The sequence below is a fragment of the Zeus faber genome, assembly GCF_960531495.2.
Source record: "Zeus faber genome assembly, chromosome: 22".
Lineage (NCBI taxonomy): Eukaryota > Metazoa > Chordata > Actinopteri > Zeiformes > Zeidae > Zeus > Zeus faber.
The window spans coordinates 8338990-8360201 of NC_137209.1; the positions used below are offsets into that span (position 1 = coordinate 8338990).

Here is a 21212-nt window from a genome sequence, read left to right on the forward strand (position 1 = left end):
CTGAATTGAGAGCGGAGGTATAGTGTATATAGTATATATAGTGTATATAGTTTATATATTGTATTAAGTATATATAATATATATAGTGTATATAGTTTATATACACTATATGGCTCTTATGGCTATGGCTCCTATGGCTCTTTCGATGACGGTATATGGGTCGCAGAGAATTTTGAGCTAAAATTCTTCATCACAATGAACACGTAATAAATAATTATTGCGTCATTTCAAAGTAAAACAGGTAAGAGAAATTACAATTTTATAACATTTTCAAAATATAAATGGGGCGGACAAAGGGTAGCGTAGTCAAGCACCGGCTGCGGACCACAGAAAGACTCGGCGCCCTGCCCCTCCCGGGTCTCTGCCCACAGGTGAGGGTTTAGGGAGGGGGACGGAGCGTGGCGAGAGTTTTATCGTTCGTTTCAATATGCGGCACGCAGGCCACAATTATATATATATCACTGAGGATGATTATATTAATTGTGGATAATAATGATCCTCTTGGGCGCAGGAGGAATGGCGTTCCACTGCTGGGCCGCTTACCAGCCCGTGCGCCGATCCCCTCTGTAAGACAGACAAACATTAAGAAAACTCCCTGCCTCGAGTCGGCCCGATCAGCTGGACACAAGTGGACAGAAATGGGGGGAAAAAAAAAAACTTCAATATGTATGTGACAAATAATCTCTTGAACTTGAAACTGAAGACCAGCTGGTACTTAAAACTTGGAACAGAGCTTCCCGTCACATACAACACAATGCAGCGTGTGAGTATTGTCGTATCGACAATGTTTGGCTCTGCATAGGCTGGTGAGCAGTCTTTCTCGCGTCTGACAAACATTAAGAGCAGCCTACGCTCACGTTAAACTGGTGGAAGCCTCAACGCAGCATGAGGCTAAACCATCAGGCCATCAGCAAAACCATGCAGCACCACAAGTCGCATTAATGGTAAAATGTATTTCATTTATTATTGGTTAGCTACAGTACAACAACAATATTATGAAGAAGAACATAGAGAAATGTATTCTATATAGCGCTTTTTTTTAAGTACTCGGATGTGTTACACGTTAAAAATTTATGCGTTGCTTAAAAAAATGCACGCATTAAGTTGCATTCAATTTTATTAAATATTATATGGCTCACAAGGAAATACATTTAGAAATATTTGGCTTTGTGGCTCTCCCAGCCAAAACGGTTCCCGACCCCTGGTATATAATAGTATATATAATGTGTATTGTGTATATAGTGTTATTTCATGGTAAGGGGGTCTGGTGATTGCAAACGCTAGTGTCGTGAATATTGACAGACTGTGGGAACGAGAGACCGAAAACGGAGAAGAGATGAGATATATACGGTGTATATATTGTATAAAGTATAGTGTAGTGTATATAGTGTGTCTAGTGTATATAGTGTGTATAGTTTATATAGTGTGTATAGCGTATATAGTGTATAAAGGGTGATGAGATGCTTGTATGGAGTGCACAATACGGAACCATCCACGGTCAGACCACGGTCAGGGAGCTGGTCGTAGGTCCGAACGGTCTTTAAACATGTAGGTCGTTCAGTGAGGACTACCCGTATACAAACTACAGTGAACAACATATTGCATCCATATACTTGCATCCATATACATTGAAAACACACCGAGCCATTGTTTTTATTTTTTATTTTTTGTATATATATTTGATTTGAAATGTGCGTGAAAACTTGCCAAAATATACCTCAGAAAGTGATGATCGGTTAAGGTCACACCGCGGTGCTGATGGAACTGTCCAAGCGACCGGTGGGCTCCAGCGACTAAAGATTTGACTCTTTTTGAGATTCGGTTCTTTACGAGTCACACGAAAAAAAAACAAAAAACAAGAGTCGTTCCATTTCACTCGGACTCAAGACCCGCCGTTCGACTTGGACTCCGTTGACGCAGCGGCACGGGTACCCGACTTGGGTGAGGACTTCCGGGGGAACAAAGCGCAAGAGTCCGCTCAGAAATCCTCAGAAATTACGTGAGCGAGTCGATCGCTGACGCCTTTTCCGGAGTGAGTCGAGTCCTTTGAAAAAGTCGTTCGCGCCAGACGCGTCGTTCCCGGGTCTCGCGTACAAACAGGCGCAGGTTCAGTTATTCCGCTCGAACTGGGGGCGGGCGGGGGCGCATGCGCAGTGCGCACAGGCCCGCCGAGTTCCATTTGATGTGTATCCGCGGAGGCTGGATGAAGGCGGTGAGGCTGCACACAGCGCGGGGTTTAGGGCTGGGAATCCTGGTCGGCCGGTAGCGGACATCAGCGCAGCCAGCACCGCTACAGCGCCAAGAGACACACAGGAAGGAGCGGAGCGGAGCGGAGCGGGGAGGCCCCGAATGAACGGAGAATAAAGGGAGGGAGAGACGACCGAGGAGAAGGGGCGCGACCGTGCGAGGCGTCGGTGGGAGCAGCCCGTTTTGCGGATCCAGGAAGCGGGGGGAAAGGAGGAAATCCAGGCACCACAAAGGGAGAGCGAGAGGAAGGAAGAGATAGATAAAAAAAAAAGGGCTCCATCACTCCGTGAGTTCCACACCAAAACACGCAGCGGTCTGGGCGACCCCCCCCCCCCCCCCCTCCTGCACGTGTCTGGCAGTTAAAACCCGATTCCCACTCAAAACCCACAAAATGACCGTGTTTATCCATTTCAAATTCGACTAGTACAACCCCGCCCCCCCCCCCCCAAAAAAAGCTATAATTCGGAATAACCCGAGCGTTCGCGGCGGCGCGGTGTGTGTTGATTTAAAGTTTCCCATTTGAAGGGGATCGTAAACGTTGTTTTTGTTTTCGTTTTCGTGCGGGTCCATTTTGAGGGACCGCAGCTCCCAGGTCTTCCTGCCGTATTAGCTTAGTCATGACCGCTCGGCGGCGCGGGCCGTCACACCGCAGCGCGCACACACACACACGCTTAGGCCGCTGCGGGAGGGGGCACGCGCGTTCGAGGACGCCCGCCGGACGCCGGGCGACCGGGCGGGGGCCGTGCGGGGCTCGGTCGCGGCTCTCAGACCCCGAGGCGCGACCCCCGTCCGCCCACCGCCGCGGGGGCGGCCGAGCGGCGCGCTTGTCGCGCCTGGCCGCTCGCGCACGTTCCGCCAGCGGAAGGCCGCAGCGGCGATGAGAGGTTCGACTCCTGTTTTCGGATTCAGTTTGTTTCTTTTAAACCAGTCCCTCGGTTAAAAAAAACGAAACTAACAAAAAAAAAAAAAAAAGAGTTCGATTTCTCGACTTGCTCGTTTGATGGGGTTGGTTAAATGCGCTGTTAAGCGAGGGAGGACTTCCGCTGAACAATGGCCGAAAGTCAAAGAGTCCTGAGTTATGGAGTTCTCACAGGAATCGTTTGATTCTGTCGTTTGTTTAATTGGGCGTTGGCGGAGGAACTCAAACTGCGCGATTCGCAACATTAATTGACCTGCGTCAAAATAACAGGTTTTTGGCGGAACGGGGGACGCGTTAACGAGTCAAATTCTATATGAACGTTGACAAACGACCCGGCGCGATCACTCGCGCTCTTGACTTCCGACTTCATGACTCATTCGAATATTCGTTCATGGCGAACGACTCATAGGCGCGTCTCGCGCCGTCGGGCCTCGTCGGCCGCGCTTGGCCGCGCAGGCTGCGCGTGTAGCGGCTCGCGCTATCCCGCTCCCACGCAAAAAAAAAACAAAAAAAAAAACACCGCGGGCTCTCCAACGTCACAATGTGTCGCGTGGAGCGTGGACCGCGCCGCCGCCGCCGCCGCCGCCTTCCGGGGGCCGCGGGCGGGCGAACGGACACGACAGCGGACGCGGAAAACGGCGCGGAAACGGTCGCGACAGTTGACGAAAACGTCACAGGAATCGAAGAATGAACCCCGCCCCTGGTCGCGTGGACGGGGCGCGAGGAGCCGTTTCGGGAGCTGTGCGAGTGGAGGGACGGCGGCGTCCCGTGTCGTCATCAGCCGCGAAATAAGTAAAGACGTGACGGAGCGGCAGCGGGTCCAAAATGTTGACGTCCGATGTTTCAATGTTTGGTACAGCTCACTCGCCAGGAAACACGACGACGACGACAGCAGGACGGTGTTGTCCCGTTAAACAACAATCCATCCAACAGTTTGGATCATGGGCCGTTGGATGTCGATTAATAATATATATATTTTTTATTATTAATAGTAATAAATGAATTTATCATTTGTATTTTTACAAAAAGTTTGTATCCATTGTTAAATATTGTATTCAAATTACAAATATATGTATTATTACTATTATTATTAACAATACATATTTGTCAATGCCATGCAATATTTAACAGTGGATACAAAGGATTTATTTGTAAAAATATAACCGATAAGTCCAACTTATCATAAATGTCTATGAAATATGATACACAAAAGGAAGACTGATTTTCAAACGTTAACATAATCTGACACAAAATGGACGCGCCTGCACAGCGATGTGTACACCGCAACGGTCTGTCGACCCAACACGTCGCGCCGTCACGTAAACAGGAAAAGCGCGAGCGGGATCGATTCCAACCCGCCCTTTTGTTCTGTCCTCCCCTCCACCGCAGCGAGCATGGCCGATATAGACATAGAGTTCCAAACGGGCGACGCCGGGGCCTCCGTCACCTACCCCACCCAGTGCTCGGCCCTGCGCAAGAACGGCTTTGTGGTGCTGAAGGGCCGACCGTGCAAGATCGTGGAGATGTCCACCTCCAAGACCGGCAAGCACGGCCACGCTAAGGTCAGTCCCTGAGCCCCGGGAGAACCAGGATGCACGGCAGACATCCCAGGAAAGCCGGACATCTTTGATAAAGAGTGGACATTCTCCAACATTCTCTTGTTTTATAAACGCATGGGATCTGTGTTAGTCCACCCCTAATTCAACACCCAAACCCTTTCATGGATTCCTCCCATCAATTGAACTATGGTCGTGTTGCAAATTTTCAGGGGTTTTGAAGTTCCTTGGATAATGATGTCGTCTGCTCCTTCCAAAAGGTCCACATGGTGGGTATCGATATCTTCAACGGCAAGAAGTATGAAGATATCTGTCCATCCACCCACAACATGGACGTGCCCACCGTCAAGAGATTGGATTACCAGGTGAGAGGGACGGCCGGGGGCCGCGGCGCCGAAAGCTGTTTCTCCCAAACTAATACCGCAACATAACCACACCGGGGGCCTCTTGTCTATATGCACTCCACTCTATATAGCCAGGAGCCGTATCCATGGTAACGACGTGTGGAGAAGAGATTAGCCTGTTAGAAGGTCCTTTGCGTTCTGCTAATAGGCGGGGAGAAGCGTTGAGGGGTGGGGGCGGGGCACATTTCTTAGGGATTTTTCAGGTGTTGAATTGGAACACGTGCCAAGAGTAACAAAACTACGAGAATCAATCAGTCGAAATCGGAACAAAGCTTGTTTCCCCCTAATGAATGCATAACTTCAGCAGATTGATCTGTATTTTCTTTAATTTACACAGAGAAATACGGATCAATCCGCTGAACATCAGAGGAGCCGAACACGCGGCCTGCCAACACATCCATAATAGGCTTTTGAAACAGACCGGATCGGCCCGTTACCCTTGATTAACCATGGAATGGCCAATGGAAGCCCGTGGCTTGTTATTATGGTATGTCCGAACAGAATGCCGGGGTCTCGCCCCCCAGACAATTTAACGTGGCCCGCTCCGTGGTGATAATGTATTGATTCCTCTGGACCCTCAAATCATTGTCAAATCACAATGCTTAATTCATCCACACAAATGTACTCAAATGTTTTCAGAATAGAAGACAGAATTAAATGTGTCGTAAGAGAGTTATTTCTAACAGGATCAAGAGGTAGTTCACGCATGTGCGGGAGAGGGGTACCAAGCCAAAAACAAACAAAAAACAGGCCGGTGTTCCAGCGGCCCCCGGGTCGTAGTGTCCAGTTCACACGTTGAAGACCGCGCCAAGGTTTTGCGCCAAGTGCGTTGACGGCAGTCCTGTCACACGCCGGCTTTGGGGGCGGGAAGAGGCGATCCGTCGCTTGACTTATCAGTCGGGCTGGGACGGCGTCCATTTTAGCTCCACGCTGAGCAGCACTTTTTTGGGGGGGGGGGGGGGGGGGGGGATTTGACGTCAAGGGTGTGGCTTAACTCGGGTCTTCTTCTCCCCGGCTCGGCAGCTGATCGGGATCGCAGACGGCTTCCTCTCCTTGCTGCAGGACTCCGGGGCCATCAGAGACGACCTGAGGGTCCCCGAAGGAGACCTCGGCAAAGAGATCGAGACGAAGTACGAGGCCGGAGAGGACATGACGGTCAGTGGCGTTTGTTCTGCCCCTTCCGCGGCGACGTCCAATAAATCGGGACACGTCCAAAAAAAAAAAATGAAGAGGCGTTTAAAAGATGCTGGTATTCATCATTGATATTCATCATTGGTAGTCATTATGTTGCAGCAACCTTCAACTGTCAGGAGTGTGAATCGTTCAGTGTAAGTGAGACCCCGCCCTGTCTCTCTGCTCAGATCACCGTCATGATTGCGATGAACGAGGAGGCGGCCATTGCCATGAAACCCATGGCTAAATAAGGCGACGTCAGGTAAATACAGAGCCGCCCACGCACCGGCACCACGCCGCCTCTCCACCCCTCCACCCGCCCGATCCAAGCCTGCCGCAAGAGGAGTGCCTGTGTGCTGTGTATCGTACCGTGTCTGTGTGCGCAAGGCACCGCGTGTGGCGTCATGTCTACCTGTACTGTACCATCTTCCGACCCAAGGGGAAGGCAAATCTGGTTTACATAAAAAAACCAAGCGCGCCGCAGTCCCCAGGATGGGTTTTATTTTATTTTTTTACCCTAGCCCCACTTGCTTTGGCTTAAAAGTAAAAACTATCCCCCTCCCTGTCACTTTTTGCACAATGTCTGTGTGTATCTAGCTGTTGTCAATTGGGGCTGTTGTATCTTCGGGAAAACAAACCGAAAGAGAGCGGCCCCGCGGCAAGTTTTATGTTAAATGTTGGACGACGCTGCAATGGATTTGCCTACCCCTTATGCACTTTTAATTCCATGTCAACATTATGAGCTTCAGTATTGTATTCACCTGGACCCGCATAGAATGTTTAAATGCGAAACGAAAGCCTGATTGAAATTTTTTTTACTTCACTTCTTGAGCTCGTTCTGTTTTGCTTTGTTCCCCCCTGTGTGTGGTTAACGTGGGCAGCACTTCATTTTACAGCCCAGTTCATCTTGCACCAACAATGTATATTCGACCTGTACCATGCTGTTGCTTATCTCCTAACCGGTTAACACTGAAGCCGCCTTTTACGCCGAATCCCGCAGATGGCAGCGCGTCGCTGGAAGTCTCATTCATTTTCTATGGAAAGCAAGGGGGGGGGGGGGGGGGGACCTTAATCTTCGAACTCGCGTGGCGGGTTGCGACCGGAAGCCAATGCTGCCGGTCATGACACGCCAGAGTTGTTGGAACCGGGCTTGGAAGTTACGCATTTCCCGCCATCAATAAATCTATTTAATTGTGAATGTATGTTTTTTTTTAATTGGCACACACTTTGCAAACACTCTATAAAACGAGGTTTGAAACTCATTCGTTGACGATTGTAAATGTCCCGCTGAGAACTCTCCCGGCTTCTCCGATCATTCTTTGTGATGCGAACCACGCACAGGCATTAGGGGCTCCGACGGCCGGATCCGTTATCGGATTCGGTGTAAAACCGGCTTCAAAAACCGCTTGCAATATTATAATATATTAGTTCCTACGGTGTTGGGTCAAGACTTACCTTACTTATTTACTTGCAAAACTGTGGGCTGTAGAATAAAGTGTTAAAAAAATCAAGTTGTTGTTTGGTGTTTATGCCGTAGTTTTAACGTCAATGGTTCAGTGTTGGCGCGAGTCCTGTTTCCCTTTTTCTTTTATCTACTTCCCATCTTCCTGCCCCGGTTTCTACTGATCTCTCCTCCCCCCTCCCTCCTTTCTCTCCCATTTTGTTTCAGGGGCAAACAAGATGCACTGGACCTGGGGGAAAAGGAAGGGATAATTGCCTGGTCAATGCTAGCCCCCCTTTCTCTTTCTTTTTTTTTTCCATCTTTTCTCTCTCCCTCCCCACCTAACTGTCTCTCTCACACACATTTTACTTTTCCGGCCCTTGTTTGGGTTTAAGTAAAGAAGACGTTTAATAAACGATTGGAAATGGCAAATAGTCAAAACATTCTCTATGTAGACGCACTTCACGCCACATGCGGGTCACAGCGCGCAGGCTGAGAGAGAGGGGAGAGCGCAGAACAGAGGAACGTCTCTCGCCAGGGAGTGAGAAGGTCCACACATACGTTCAGTCGCTTCCTACTGGCAAACGAGGTGAAACTGCCATAACTGCAGTGCTTTTTTTTTTTTTAAACACACACACACACACACACACGGTCCCCTGACTTATCAAGGGCTTCAACTCTAGATTTGCGTCGTTTATTCTGTTTCAGCTCGTCACGGTGCACAGCGGTGAAAGCGCTGGCACCGCGAAGGTTCCCCCCCGCGTTGAATTGACACCGTGTCCTACGACCCAACAGGGTTCTGTGTCTGGCGCTCTTCTGTTGGCCGATGGAAAAGCCCGGCCGGACACCCGGGACGAGTTCCTCCTTTCGTTTCATACTTCTTGGGATTGCATTTCACCTGAAACCTGTGTATTGTCAAAAATCTTTCAGAGAAAGTGAAGACATCGGTATCGCGGATCAGGCTGTCGTTTTTGTTTTTTTTTGTTAATGTTGAAGTGTTAAAGATAAAAGGCCGAAACTGATGGACATTCGAAGAGCATAGCATAGAATATTTACCGAGGACTCCCCTCAGCCGTACATATCTCTTTATCTTCTACCATCCCTTGAATCCCTGGGCAAGGAGCCCTAAGCATGGTCTGCAGATAGCACAGGTTGGAGGAATGACTGGATTCCACTCCGAAAAAAGGAACCAAGCCACCCCGACAGCTAGAAGCCCGTTCTAGCTTCGTACTAACTCACGTTATCAAGAGAAGTTTTGGGAGTTCTGGTATCCTTACGTTATTGTGCTCATACAAAAGTCCAAGCTGTGCAGAATGTCTCCCTGGGCAACAATTAAAGTCAACACAAATTGTTATTGTTGTGTGTGCTCATTCTTTTATTTCAAATCTTCAAAAAAGTCGTCTCGAGTTGAAATTCTACTTTTGAAGGCAAAGAGAACAAAAAACATTTTTGGAAGAGTTAAGAGATCCGGTGGAATCCGGCTTTCGTCTAAAACCAAGTCAGACAATTGACAGAATATATGCCAGTACTCAAAAAAAAAAAGCACATTCCCATTAATCAGGCATGCAAACTGTTGAGGGGCGGAAAAGGTGAGAAGGATGCGTGAGCGGAAAAAAACCAAGGCCCACTCGGACGTCCTGGCTCAAGCTCTGGGGGCATGACCCAAGTTACTAAATGCTAGTTTTTGATTACTTTTAGGATTACTTTAGGGCTGACTTGATCACAAGACTGCGCAACATTAAGTACAAATTGTGAATCAAGCACAAAAGGCAGCCCCACTAGGTACATAACCAATTAAAAACTTGATACTCTCCAAGAACAATATTGTTAAACTAGGCAATTCCGGGAAATTGTGTGGGTGCTTGCCGGCCCGCACCGCCAAGCCAGTGCATGTTGTTGAGTTGTGTGGCGTGAATTATGCGTGCAGTGGACGTAGTGGTCAGTTATCAACAGAGCCGGCCCTGATCTCCATGGCGCCTTTCACTAAGTTGATGTTGAGTCACTTAACTCAACGCAACAAAATTATACTAATCAAAAAAACTAACTTTCATTGTCATCATCACTTTCCATGTTACATGGAGGATTGGGGCGCTTTAGAACTAATATATATATATGCAATATCTCCAATATTTCACAACAATGCGACTGTCACTAATCTGACGTTTTCAGGACTACGAAACTTAAAATCAAAATAAGCTAGAGCTAAGCTAAAATAGGATACGTGTTTCAAAATACTTTATGACATAAGACCCGATCATTACTTTCATTTGTGACCCACCGCAGATTTGAGGTACTTTTGGTGCCGTTTAACTTTTCTTTTTTTTCCCACCCTCACGTCATTTGAAAGTGGAGAATCAAAGCTACAGAAGAAGGTGTCACTTATGCGAATCAAGCAAATGTTTTTAAAGCTATGGTTTGTTAATAACGAGGGTTCGGCAAAGTGTGTTTCTGAGATAATTACCCTCAAAGTTTTCCGAGAGCTCCGCCTCTTGTTTTATGGAAATTATGTCACCTTTCCATCGCGTGTTACGCCGCCTACACAACAATGGATCCAGGTGTGTGTATAAAACACGTAAGATTAAAAAGGTTGAACTCTATCAAAATGGTTTCACATTGTGACTTCACATCACATGGGATATGGAGGAAACCATCGATCGTCGCTGTTCAGCACTGTTCAGCGTCTCGGTAAGTGAACTGCGTTTCCCCATGTAATCTAACAGGAATATTTAACTTCACGGTTAAACATCTACTATTTATAAATCAAACACGGCTTTGAAAATACGTTGAGATAAAAAATAAATAAAAAGCCCACAAAGGAACACAAATCTGGAAAAATCGAATTTTCCTTCTAGAAAGGTCCCCCCCCCCCAACTTATTTAGCTGCTTCTGGCGATTTCATAAATGCGCGACAATGTGGGTTTTGCTGCGGTGGGACACATTTATGATCTTATGGGGTTTGGTTGGATCAAGTTGGAGCCGCCTCGGCTTTGCTTCAGTGTCTGCCATAGGAAATGCATTAGTGCCCAGACAGTGTGGCCCAGACCTCCAGTAGTCATCAGTGAAAACTTTTAAATGAGTCCGTCGATGCAATAGGAGTGAAGATTCAGCAACTGAATTGCTTATGATTGATTTTGGTGGACTGCTAAAATAAATGAAAGTACACGCAGCTGCTTAATTGTTCTTTTTTTTTTTTTTTTTTTTTATAAAATCCAATCTCCCTGGCCGCGCAATAAATCTTGGGTAGGGTAGACTGCGATGGATCCAACGGTTGAAGCCTTAAAATCGACGAAGACAAGGCTGCATTTCTAGACTGCATTTGAAGGAGCCTCCGGAATGGGACAGCATTTTGTTGTGCTGGTGTGACGCATTCGGTCTTAAAATGCAGCCAGGTGACAGCCGGGCCCACTTAGCGCCTGCGCATTTTGAGAGATCGACATACAGATGGATTGAAGCCCCCCCAAATATTTTCTCATCGAATCTCCACGAAATCATGGAGGTGGCCAATTTTGGTCTCAAAACGGCGATTTTCGCCAAAAGGTGACAAGTTTGCATGCCTGGTTAAAACAATGTCAGGAAGTGTACAAAACAACTGCTAACAATTGTGTTACGTGGTAATGAGCACCCTTCAAAGGCTTGCGTGGGACAGTTTGAAGCAACAACAGATTCAAAAGTAAACATTTTTACACCCAACTTAAGAGCTCTCATCAAGACCAAGTTGAGTGGGAGAGGATGAAGACACACCGCTGCACAGGTGTCATGGTGCTTTAACTAGTCCTTTACACATGCGACGTATTCCTCCGGAATCTTGAACGGAGCCTTGACTCAGCGATAGTAATTACCTCAGCGAGCCAACTCCGGACCGGTCGAGATGTGTTTATTTGCCATGGTGATAGAATCTCTGTCCGCCCTGAGTGTGGGAGAGGAAGGTGTGACGGGGAGCGGCCTGCGGGGAGCTCTGGAATGGTGCCTGTCAACAGAGGCATGGAACAATAACTGGCACGAAAGCCTTGCGAAAGTGCGGCCGCATTCTGTGGGCTCCCAGCGGAGGGAGCCGCTCGGGCCGATTCGCCCGGTAACTCGAACCGGTCTGAAGGACTCACCTTGGCCGTGGGGATCTGGACCGTCATGGAGGGCGGCGTGGGCAGCAGGCCCGCCGCTGTGGCATGGAGGGCTTGGGGATGCATGGGCCTCAAAGCGCCCTGCACCAACATTAATGTGGAAAAACAACCAGGGTGTCATTAATCTATTGAATGGGGAATTAGTAAAACTGCAAAGGCAACGTCGTGACGTGAGCATATGAAAACAAATCTGTTTCTCAAGGATGATCAATGGAAACAGGATGCACCTGAGCTCAATGTTGAGTGTCATAGCAAAGGATGTGAATACATATGTACATGCGATATTTCAGTTTTTTATTTTTAATACATTTTTGTATTAGGTTGTATTTGTAACACAACCTTTTTCGCTTTGTCATTATGGGGTATTGTGTGTAGATTGATGAGGGGGAAAAAAAGGAATTTAATGTGGTGAAAGTGAAGGGGTGTGAATACTTTCCGGATGCACTGTATATATTTACACTTGAAGCATAAAATCTGGAGCCGTCTGTGGACTTACTGCATCGGTGAAGCCTGATTGTTGGTTGGCGTGTTCCAGCTGCTTCTGGAGGGGAATCCCTGCTCCAGGGATGAACCCTGAAGAGGACAGAGCAGCAGTTGGACCCCGAATGTGACTTCCATCATCTTTAATTCCCTCTGTATTCTCAATTTAGACAACTTTCTCGAGCACATCGGGGCTGTGTGTGTTAATGGAATGATGGTCAGGGCACAGGGGATGGACAGCGGGCGGTGGAACTGACCGGGTTGGGAGGTGAAGTGGCTGTGGACGGGGTAGCTGGGCTGCTGGTGGGGTAAATACTGCATGGCCTGGAACGCAGATGCACCTGGAAGGAGGAGCAATCATTTACAGGGTTCAAAACACAAGTCACAAAAGCTCATTTGACGTCTAAATCCATCCAAACCACTAAGGAGTAATAGGCGAGACACGTTCCCACATTGTTGCGCACCTCTGATCTGAGAGCTGCTGGCAAAGCTGACTGGTACAGAGGGTCCGGGGGCGTAGGTGGAGGGGTGCTGGGACTGGGCCACGCTGTACGGCTCGTGGACCCCTTGACCCCCGCTGAACTGCCCATGCTCTGCCGAGGCAGCGCTGAAGCCAGGCTGAGTCTGATAGTGACGCCCCTGATGACATTGAAGTGTGAACTTTGGGTGATCCGGGATGTCTCCCTTTTTAGCCAAATGACACATCGTAGAGGAGCAGGGCTTAATACCAACCTGCTCTGCATACCAACCTGCTCTGCTCTAAACATCAGACAAAACTGTTTTCTTCTATAGATCCACTGTAGTAACCACAGAAAAAGGTTGTTGGGCCAACGACATGATGCCCTTTTGTGTGTCTGAATGAATTACCATTAAAATAAACTTCATAAAAAGACATGTAAAATAGAAGAGGATATATATATATATATATATATATATATATATAAACAAAGAACGCTCCATTTGAAACAAACCACTTTGAATTAAAAATAAATAAATTGGTAAATTGGGAGTTCTGTGGCCGCTTGACAGTGTAAAATGTCAGGCGGTGTGACCGTGATTTAGACAGTGAAAGGCCCGACAAGGCTTTATTTATGCTTGTACTGCCTGATATTAAACAAATTCAAAGTCAAAAATCGAACAACCTACGTCTTTCAACTTAATTCATATTCATGAATTCATTATGCTTTATGAGCATAAAGCAAATAAAAATAAAAAAGGTTAAAAAAATAAAATAAACAGGCATTATTATGGGAAAGGCTCCATCAGGACTCTACAGGTGTTCCGAGCTCTGCCAGCAGCACACACCGAGCATGGCGCATTGTGGCCAGAGCTGGAGAGCCAGGTCTCACCTGGGGCAGCTTGGAAGGTTAAAACAATCGCTATAGGTGAGGGGGCATGGATAAAGTGTCCCCATGAGCCACGGTTTCATTTCATATGCATATGCTTGTTTGGTTCTATTAGGAGATGTAAAATATAATAAACACACCGTACTGGTGCACGCACCGTCGGTATCGTCGGAGAGGTGGACAGGTGAGCAAAATGTGCCCCGAATCCTTCACTCTCTAACTTTAAATGGGGCAGGTGCTCAAAAAACAAAAAAAAACAAAAAAACAAAAAAAACAAACAAAGAAAGTTTTTCCCGCTCTAGGCAAACGGAGCAGGAGGGCGGATCAGCGCTCAGCCGTGCACAACATCGTGGGTGCAGTGAGAATGCGTTCCTCATGAATATATCATGCCCAGACCATCCGCTACCTCAATGCCCATTCACGCTTTAAAATAAATAAATAAATAAATGAATAAATATAAATTAAACCCTGCTAAAAAAGGGTTTGTCTGATGGCACAACGCTGCCTTCCCCAGATGTATTGTTAGCCCAACTGGCGGAATGCCGAGTTGGGATGTCAGAGCTCTGCTCAGAGAATTAGAGCGTAGTTTTTTGTTTCTCCTCCAGACAGCATTGCATTCCGGCTCTCGTGGCGTGTCTTTTTTATTTTAGATCGGTTTATTTTTTTTTGTTTCCTGCTTGTATGACAAACTTTCTATAATCAACTGAGTTAAGGGAAAAATTAACGCGTCCCCACTGTCGGACCACATGTCTCCCCGTTGATTGGACTTAAATGTATTAAAACTGGATTTTTTTGTGTAAATACCTTACTTGCAACTAATAAATCCTGCACTTCTGGAACGGGGGCGACCACATTTGCCACATTACATTACGTTCTACACATGCGCACACCATGCGCACGATCGTGATTGGAATTTTCAACGCTCGCCCGAGCCCGGTAGCTGGATGTGGTGCTGCTTCACTTACCGGGATCACGGGGGTTTGGAACAGCTGTTTACTGCGTTCTCCGAGCAGTGCACCAGGTCTGCTATGACTGACTGGACTACCTTAAACAGGGAAACCCAAACCAAGTTGTTAACGTTTAATTGACCAGGACAACAAATTGTGCCTTCCGCCAGGGTATCGTGCCGCAAGCGGAACACCCAACGGTGCCCGACCTTGGATACTGAGGAGGTGCTGTCCTGCGTGCATGGGCAGACTGGGCTGGTAACTGGCTGATGTCAGGGTTGTGATGTCACTGCATGAGGGCACACGAAGCAGACACACCAGTGGACGCAAAGCTCATAGGAGACACTGGCGTACATGCTGAAAGGCCTTTGAGGCCCAAACTGACCTATATGAGGATGTATATAAATATATAAAATCCACTCACTACCTCTGCTCCTTCCTACGTCTCTTCTCCTCTTCGTGGAGAACTTTCTTGAGCTGCAGGAAGAGCTGGTGCTTCTCTTCTTGGAGACCCTGTAGCTTCTCTCCCATCTTCATCACCTGATGCAGAAACATAAATATACATAACATTAATGAAGACATTGACTTCCAGGCAAAGCTATCCATGTCACATTAGTGTGTTAAGTTATTTCTGTGGTTTGAAGTTAGTCACATGGTTCATTCTGGCATCACAATGCTTTGAATTAAAGGAATTTCAAGTACTTTTTATGGGATAAGATAAAGATACTTTATTAATCCCCAAAGAGAAATTCCAGAATTATGCACTTTCAATGTGATCCTTATAAATTTAAATAAAATCTTAGTCTCATTGTCACACACACACACACACACACACACACACACACACACACACCTATCTATCTATCTATCTATACACACACACTTGTCATCTACCATTCATGTGTCTATTTCCAACTGTTCTGTCTCTCCTAATCAGCATTGAGACTCACAGAGCTGTGACTTCCCAAACAGCATTGTAAGGCTGTAACATCCCAAATCGGCAACCGGCCAGTCGGACTAACGATACATTTGGGGAAGGCAGCATTGTTGCATCTCCTTCCATCTGTCTCATCCCCGCTGGATTAAATGTACATTTCCCTGGCGTCATCTGTCATATAAGTGATTCTGGAAAAGGTGTATTACGCTATGATTTGATTAACAAAACCATGAGGAATATCACAGGTTTTCAATGATTTTTTCAAGCACAAAAGTGGCTATTTTCAGCATTTAAATTTCTGATTATGAAATTCAAGCACCTAAGGGACCTGGTAGGAACCCTGTATATGAGACTACCATAAAACATCCACTTGATTAACTCTTAAGAAGATTACATTTAATAAGACTACATGCATCAATGCACAATTTCCCCCCAGAGTCTATTAATTCATTTTGTGAAATATTTCCTACCTGTTCCTTGGTTTCCTCCAGAGACATCCTCTCTTCGATTTCTTTTGTTCTCTTTCTCTCTTCCTCCTCCTTCATCTTCTGTTCCATCATCTTGTCCACCTCTTCTTCCTCTAAAAGTGGTCAAGAGTGTGCATTGTTATATAAAAAAAAATGCATCACTATAATCTCCCAAGGTCCGATACTGACGCGAATGCACACATGTAAGGCAGAGCACCTTGTCTTTTGCGCTCCCGCTCCCTCATGATGTGCTTGTGGAGGGCTCTGGCCATCGCATTGGACAGCTTGGGTCTCTCCAGCAGGGCAGGCATGGTGACAGGTAGTGGAGGTGCCAGCTGATGCAGGGGGAAATAGTTTAAGTGAACGAGCACTGACAAAAGGAAGGCACAAGAGTTTGCCGAAGGCCTGACTAGATCGATACTTCATTCACTCCTCAATGTTAACCATTGTGGTGTCAAGCAGCTCACATACTTTATTAATAACGAAGTGAAGAGAATTTAAAAAAGAAAGAAAATTGGCAACATGCAATACATATTATGTGTGTGTATATATATATGTGTGTATATATATATATATATATATATATATATATATACACACATACACACACACGTGTATATAGTGTACCACAGTGGAAAAACAAAAGTTATACAATTATGATAGTTTAAACACACAATATTGCAAAAATGCAAATGCTAACCGCTGCGCTAGTATAGGCAAGTAGTATAGGCAATAGGAAACTCTCAAAGTTAACTTAACTCTTTGGGCTTATTTAGATGTAATGCATTCGTTTAAAAATGAGGCCACCTGACGTTCTACAGTCAGAATAAAAAAAGGCGACGAGCTTCACAGCTAGGCTAACGCTAGCACGCTGTGCTAAAGGAAAAGGGACCGCTTACTTTCGTTGCTTTATACTTCGTTTTGTAAGAATTTCCCCCTTTCCCTCCCGAGGGTTTATTTGACTTCTAACTCGAGGCGTCGCCAGAATTTCAACAAAGCAAAGTCCAAATTTCTCCCCAAGAAATTAACATGGCGAATATTTTAGCCGAGCTCAATGGTGGGTTTTGTTTTTTTTTCTTCTTTTTGTTACACTTCCGGTGTCAATGATCCCTTCCTGCTTTGCCGACGAACGGGATTCTGGGTAATGACGTTCAAAACCTGTTTCATTGCGGATTATAATATATTGCCTTTGAAGGTGCACACCGCCACCTACTGGAACGGAGTATGCAGACATGATATTTACACTACATTATGACGTGGACAAATACGATGCTCCAAAACAAACAACCTGGACAGATTAACATACACTAAAAATGTTGGACTATCTCGATCCATCGTAAAGCCTTGTATCCTTCAAAAATTCAACGACAGCTTTCTGGGCGCCGGTTACCCGTTCTCCAGTTGTCCCAAGGGTCCCCCTTTGGGTTCCTCTACCTGTCTCCCTCATCCTTGGAAGGGGCCGCTCCCTCTCATCCTTGTTATTGCATTCCATGAGTAAATGATCAACTTTTTCTGCATTCTTATGACATATTTCTCCCCGCCGGTTACAGTGTCGTGTTGATTCCTGTGTGAACAAAAATAAAATGAAAACAAAAATGAACTGGCCCCATCCCATCATTCCTGCCATATCCTCACGATCCCTTCCCCTTTACATCTCCCAAAATATCGTCCCTATCGGTCGCCCTTTCGGCAGTTTTGTCCGCTCCTTCACTCCCTTTAATGCCCACACAGGCAGGCACCCAACAAAATCTAATATCCTTTCCTGTTCCATTCTGTGAGGTCTAAAAGAGCCCCTGTGGATTTACAGCACTGGGTCGTCTCTCACTGATCCCATAGATTTAATGCTGAGGAGCGCGGCAGAACACCCACTCTGTCCCGCTTAACGTCTTCCACCCGCTGCAGACCTGTTATCACCGCTGTAAAAACTGATCGATGGCTCCCGATCCTTTCCCCAGCCATAGTTTTCGTTTTTGGTCTGTGCATTCCGGCGCCTGCCTTGCCATGTTCCGTCACAGAAGCGTCTGTATTAATGTCTGAAAAACGACAGTGTGTACTCCTTGTACATATTGTCCTGCTGCGAAAGCCTCTTTCATTTTCCTCCCTCTCCTTCTTCAGTTCCATTAACGTCGGGATCTAGGATAAGATAAGATAAGATAAACCTTTATTTGGCCCACAACGGCTACATTTTCACAGTAACAGCGGCAAAAAGTGACAGCAGAAAATGGAGGGCATATAAAGAGTTGTAGTGACTAAAAGTACGTGAGAATCAGGGTAAGCACTGTTAACAAGATAAATATTTAGAAAACATATACCTAAGTAGAAACAACATAAATAGGAATCAGAGTAATGCACATATTTCGACAGATTGCACATCAGGGCTTGTACTCATTTTATTTGATTAGATTTTTTTTTTGATAGAAAATTGCACTTTGGGTTTTTCACAGTTTGTGTGTGTGTGTGTGTGTGTGTGTGTGTGTGTGTGTGTGTGTGTGTGTGGTCTAGTGGCTGCGCTGTTGGTTATACAGTCTGGCAGCCGCAGGAAGGAAGGACCTGCGATAGCGCTCCTTCTCACACTTTGGGTGAAGCAGCCTATCGCGGAAGGAGCTCTCCGGTGCCGTCAGAGTCTCATGCATTGGGTGGGATTCGTTCTTCCTTGTGGATAACAGCTTTAGCCATCATCCTCCTTTCTCCCGCCACCTCCACTGGGTCCTGGGGGGCCCCCAGGACAGAGCTGGCCTTCTTGATCAGTTTGTCAAGTCCCTTCATTAAAGATGGTTGATGCCACTAGGGTATCGAAGAAGGTCCACAGGAGAGTCCCCTGCACTCCAAAGGACCTGAGTCTTCTAAGCAGATAGTCTGTTCTGACCCTTGTAGTTTCTTGATGAATTTGATGTGCTGATAAAGAAGGAGAGACCGCTGACGCCGCTTGAGTAAAAAATTTGATTTATTACAAAAGAACAGCATCAGACCAGACTTGCCTAGGACGGATGGATTCTCTGTCGAATGTAACTTGTTCTTTTAAGCTTGCCCACAGACAACATTTACCATTTGGTTCCCCTACATAGGTCACAAGACACATTCCACCTCCCTTATCACCGGCGCCCCTGGCAACGGTCTCTCGCTCTTGGGACCCCTGACACCGTCTCTTAGTAATTATCTTATACGATGGGGCTGTTTTGGGACGCCACAAATTTCAAGACACCTCATATTTCCTCCCTTCGAGACTACACAAAGTCTCGACAGAGATAAAAGTAATTGAATTTACGACGTAAATTGGCTTAATAGAATCACCTACTAACAAACAAACTGATTATATTATACCCTCCTGAACAGGCTTAGTCGTAGCAATACAATACATTTGTGGAGTGTGAGAGCGAAAAACCCATCTGGCAGCTTCCTTTCTTAGTTCTTTCAACAAACAATCCTCGGCCACAGGCAACCACCTATTGCACTCCAAATCAATTAACCGCAAAGAAGAAGGGTTTAGAAAACTGTACAGGATGTTACATGTAAATGCATACACTCAGAACCTCAGAAATAAATCAAGAATTTTGTCCAAAGTCAGGCTGGTCGGACCCTCCAGTGAACATGTCCCTGCCGATCATCAATGTCCCTCAAAACCCCGCAAAACAATAAAACACCTGAGGTCCCATATCCATTTCACCCTGTTACAGAAAACTTCAAAAAAACAATACTAAATCAAAGTAATATGTCTTGCTAAAAGTATATACTGTTGTATACAGACTTTTCATCCATAATACAGGTTACATTGTAATAAACAAACTCCAATATCATAAAAACATGCATAACACATATGTATGTATTGAACTGTTGCTTTTTAACACCATCAATCTTCAATGCTATTTAACTCGACACTCCTGATCATGATGTCCTCATTCAGAGTCCGTTGTCCATTTTCATCCTCCATTTATGAATGTCCATGTTTGAGTGTTCAAGTCCATTAGGCTGTTAGGATCTCCGGACCAGTATCTTGCACACACATCAAATACAGTATAATAATTTTGCTTTTGCATTACACTTAAACATTATTACAATATATGATTAACATTTTCCTTTTCCCCCCTTTGTCCATGCATTTTCTCAGCTAAAAATAGACTTGAGTCTATGACGGAATCAAATATTCAGAATGGATATTTCTCTACTAGTGTTCTCCTAACTACACACCTCTACCCAATTCAGACCTGTATGCTGACAGATTTTAACAATGCGATTTTTCAGCACACCATTCAATTTTTCACAAACACCTTGACGCTGCGGATGATAAACAGCTCCTAGACATTGTTTAATTCCCAATTTTTTGCAGAATTAATTTTACTGTTTTATCCACAAACTCTTTCCCATTATCTGAAGATATGCGCTCTGGAATTCCCCACCTGCTTATGACCTCACGACACAAAAACTTGGCTTGGCAACTGACTGAGCATCTTTACGCTTGGTTGGACATGCCTCAGTCCCCCGTGAAAATCTATTCACGTCGACAAACATGTATCTTTTACCTCCTACTGGTCTTATCATGTCAACAAAATCCATGACCAACGGAATGTGACCGGATGGACTCTTCACACCCCTCTGAACATTGTTTTTAAGACATACACATTATACATCTGCCTATGACGTAATCAATTTGCTCGAGCAAGTACGGTGCCCAAAAACCATACTCTTTCGTGATTTTTCTTCTTACCTCCCCCCTTGCAACATGGGCTAACCCATGTGCTTCCTGAATCATCAGACCTAGTAGGTCGGGTGTTGCTACCATCAGTCCTTCATGATTTCTCCTATGTGCTTCTGCTCAAACCCTTCAGCCACCATTAAAGTCATATGTGGCACACTTTCCTCAATGTTATGCTTTTTATTAAGATAATCATCAGTGTTTATCTTCATAGCCGCTCCTTTACTTCCTCATTCCAGCACCAAGAATCCTCTTCTTTCGGCTGCTCCCGTTAGGGGGCGCAGCAGTGCATTATCTTCCTACAATTCCTTATGTTCTGCTCATCTATAAACCTTCTATTTGGCCTTCTTATCCTCATTCTTCTTATCCACCAACTGTATTTGGTTGAGTTTTCTGAGAGTCTCCTGGTCCTGTTCCTTCTGGTCATGCTCCTTTTTCCTCCGCTTTAGCCCACATCCTTCTGACTGCTGGGTCGTATCCTCCAATA

At 45.8% G+C, this 21212-nt stretch overlaps 2 protein-coding genes across 7 annotated transcripts; one reads left to right on the forward strand and one right to left on the reverse strand.

Moving 5' to 3' along the window:
* The first annotated feature begins 1912 nt into the window (after window positions 1-1912).
* On the forward strand, window positions 1913-9082 carry LOC307247285 (eukaryotic translation initiation factor 5A-1-like). 3 transcript variants are annotated; one of them, XM_080023400.1, is made up of 6 exons: window positions 2989-3958; window positions 4556-4728; window positions 4983-5087; window positions 6150-6281; window positions 6488-6561; window positions 7969-9082. In XM_080023400.1, exons 1-5 carry the CDS (start codon window positions 3535-3537, stop codon window positions 6548-6550), a joined length of 897 nt encoding a protein of 298 aa, XP_079879526.1. In that variant the 5' UTR covers window positions 2989-3534; the 3' UTR covers window positions 6551-6561; window positions 7969-9082. The 3 variants fall into 3 exon arrangements, with proteins under 3 accessions (XP_079879527.1, XP_079879526.1, XP_079879525.1); XM_080023401.1 differs by lacking the exons at window positions 2989-3958; window positions 7969-9082 and adding an exon at window positions 1913-2533 and having other exon boundaries at window positions 6488-7365; XM_080023399.1 differs by lacking the exon at window positions 7969-9082 and having other exon boundaries at window positions 6488-7365.
* A 27-nt stretch (window positions 9083-9109) lies between these two features.
* On the reverse strand, window positions 9110-17072 carry gps2 (G protein pathway suppressor 2). 4 transcript variants are annotated; one of them, XM_080023404.1, is made up of 11 exons: window positions 16935-17072; window positions 16253-16370; window positions 16039-16148; window positions 15059-15171; window positions 14841-14920; window positions 14650-14729; window positions 12803-12977; window positions 12596-12679; window positions 12355-12431; window positions 11841-11939; window positions 9110-11707 (listed from the first exon to the last, which is right to left on the reverse strand). In XM_080023404.1, exons 2-11 carry the CDS (start codon window positions 16344-16346, stop codon window positions 11615-11617), a joined length of 1005 nt encoding a protein of 334 aa, XP_079879530.1. In that variant the 5' UTR covers window positions 16347-16370; window positions 16935-17072; the 3' UTR covers window positions 9110-11614. The 4 variants fall into 4 exon arrangements, with proteins under 4 accessions (XP_079879530.1, XP_079879529.1, XP_079879528.1 ...); XM_080023403.1 differs by having other exon boundaries at window positions 15056-15171; XM_080023402.1 differs by having other exon boundaries at window positions 12803-12998; window positions 15056-15171.
* Between the last annotated feature and the right edge of the window lie 4140 nt (window positions 17073-21212).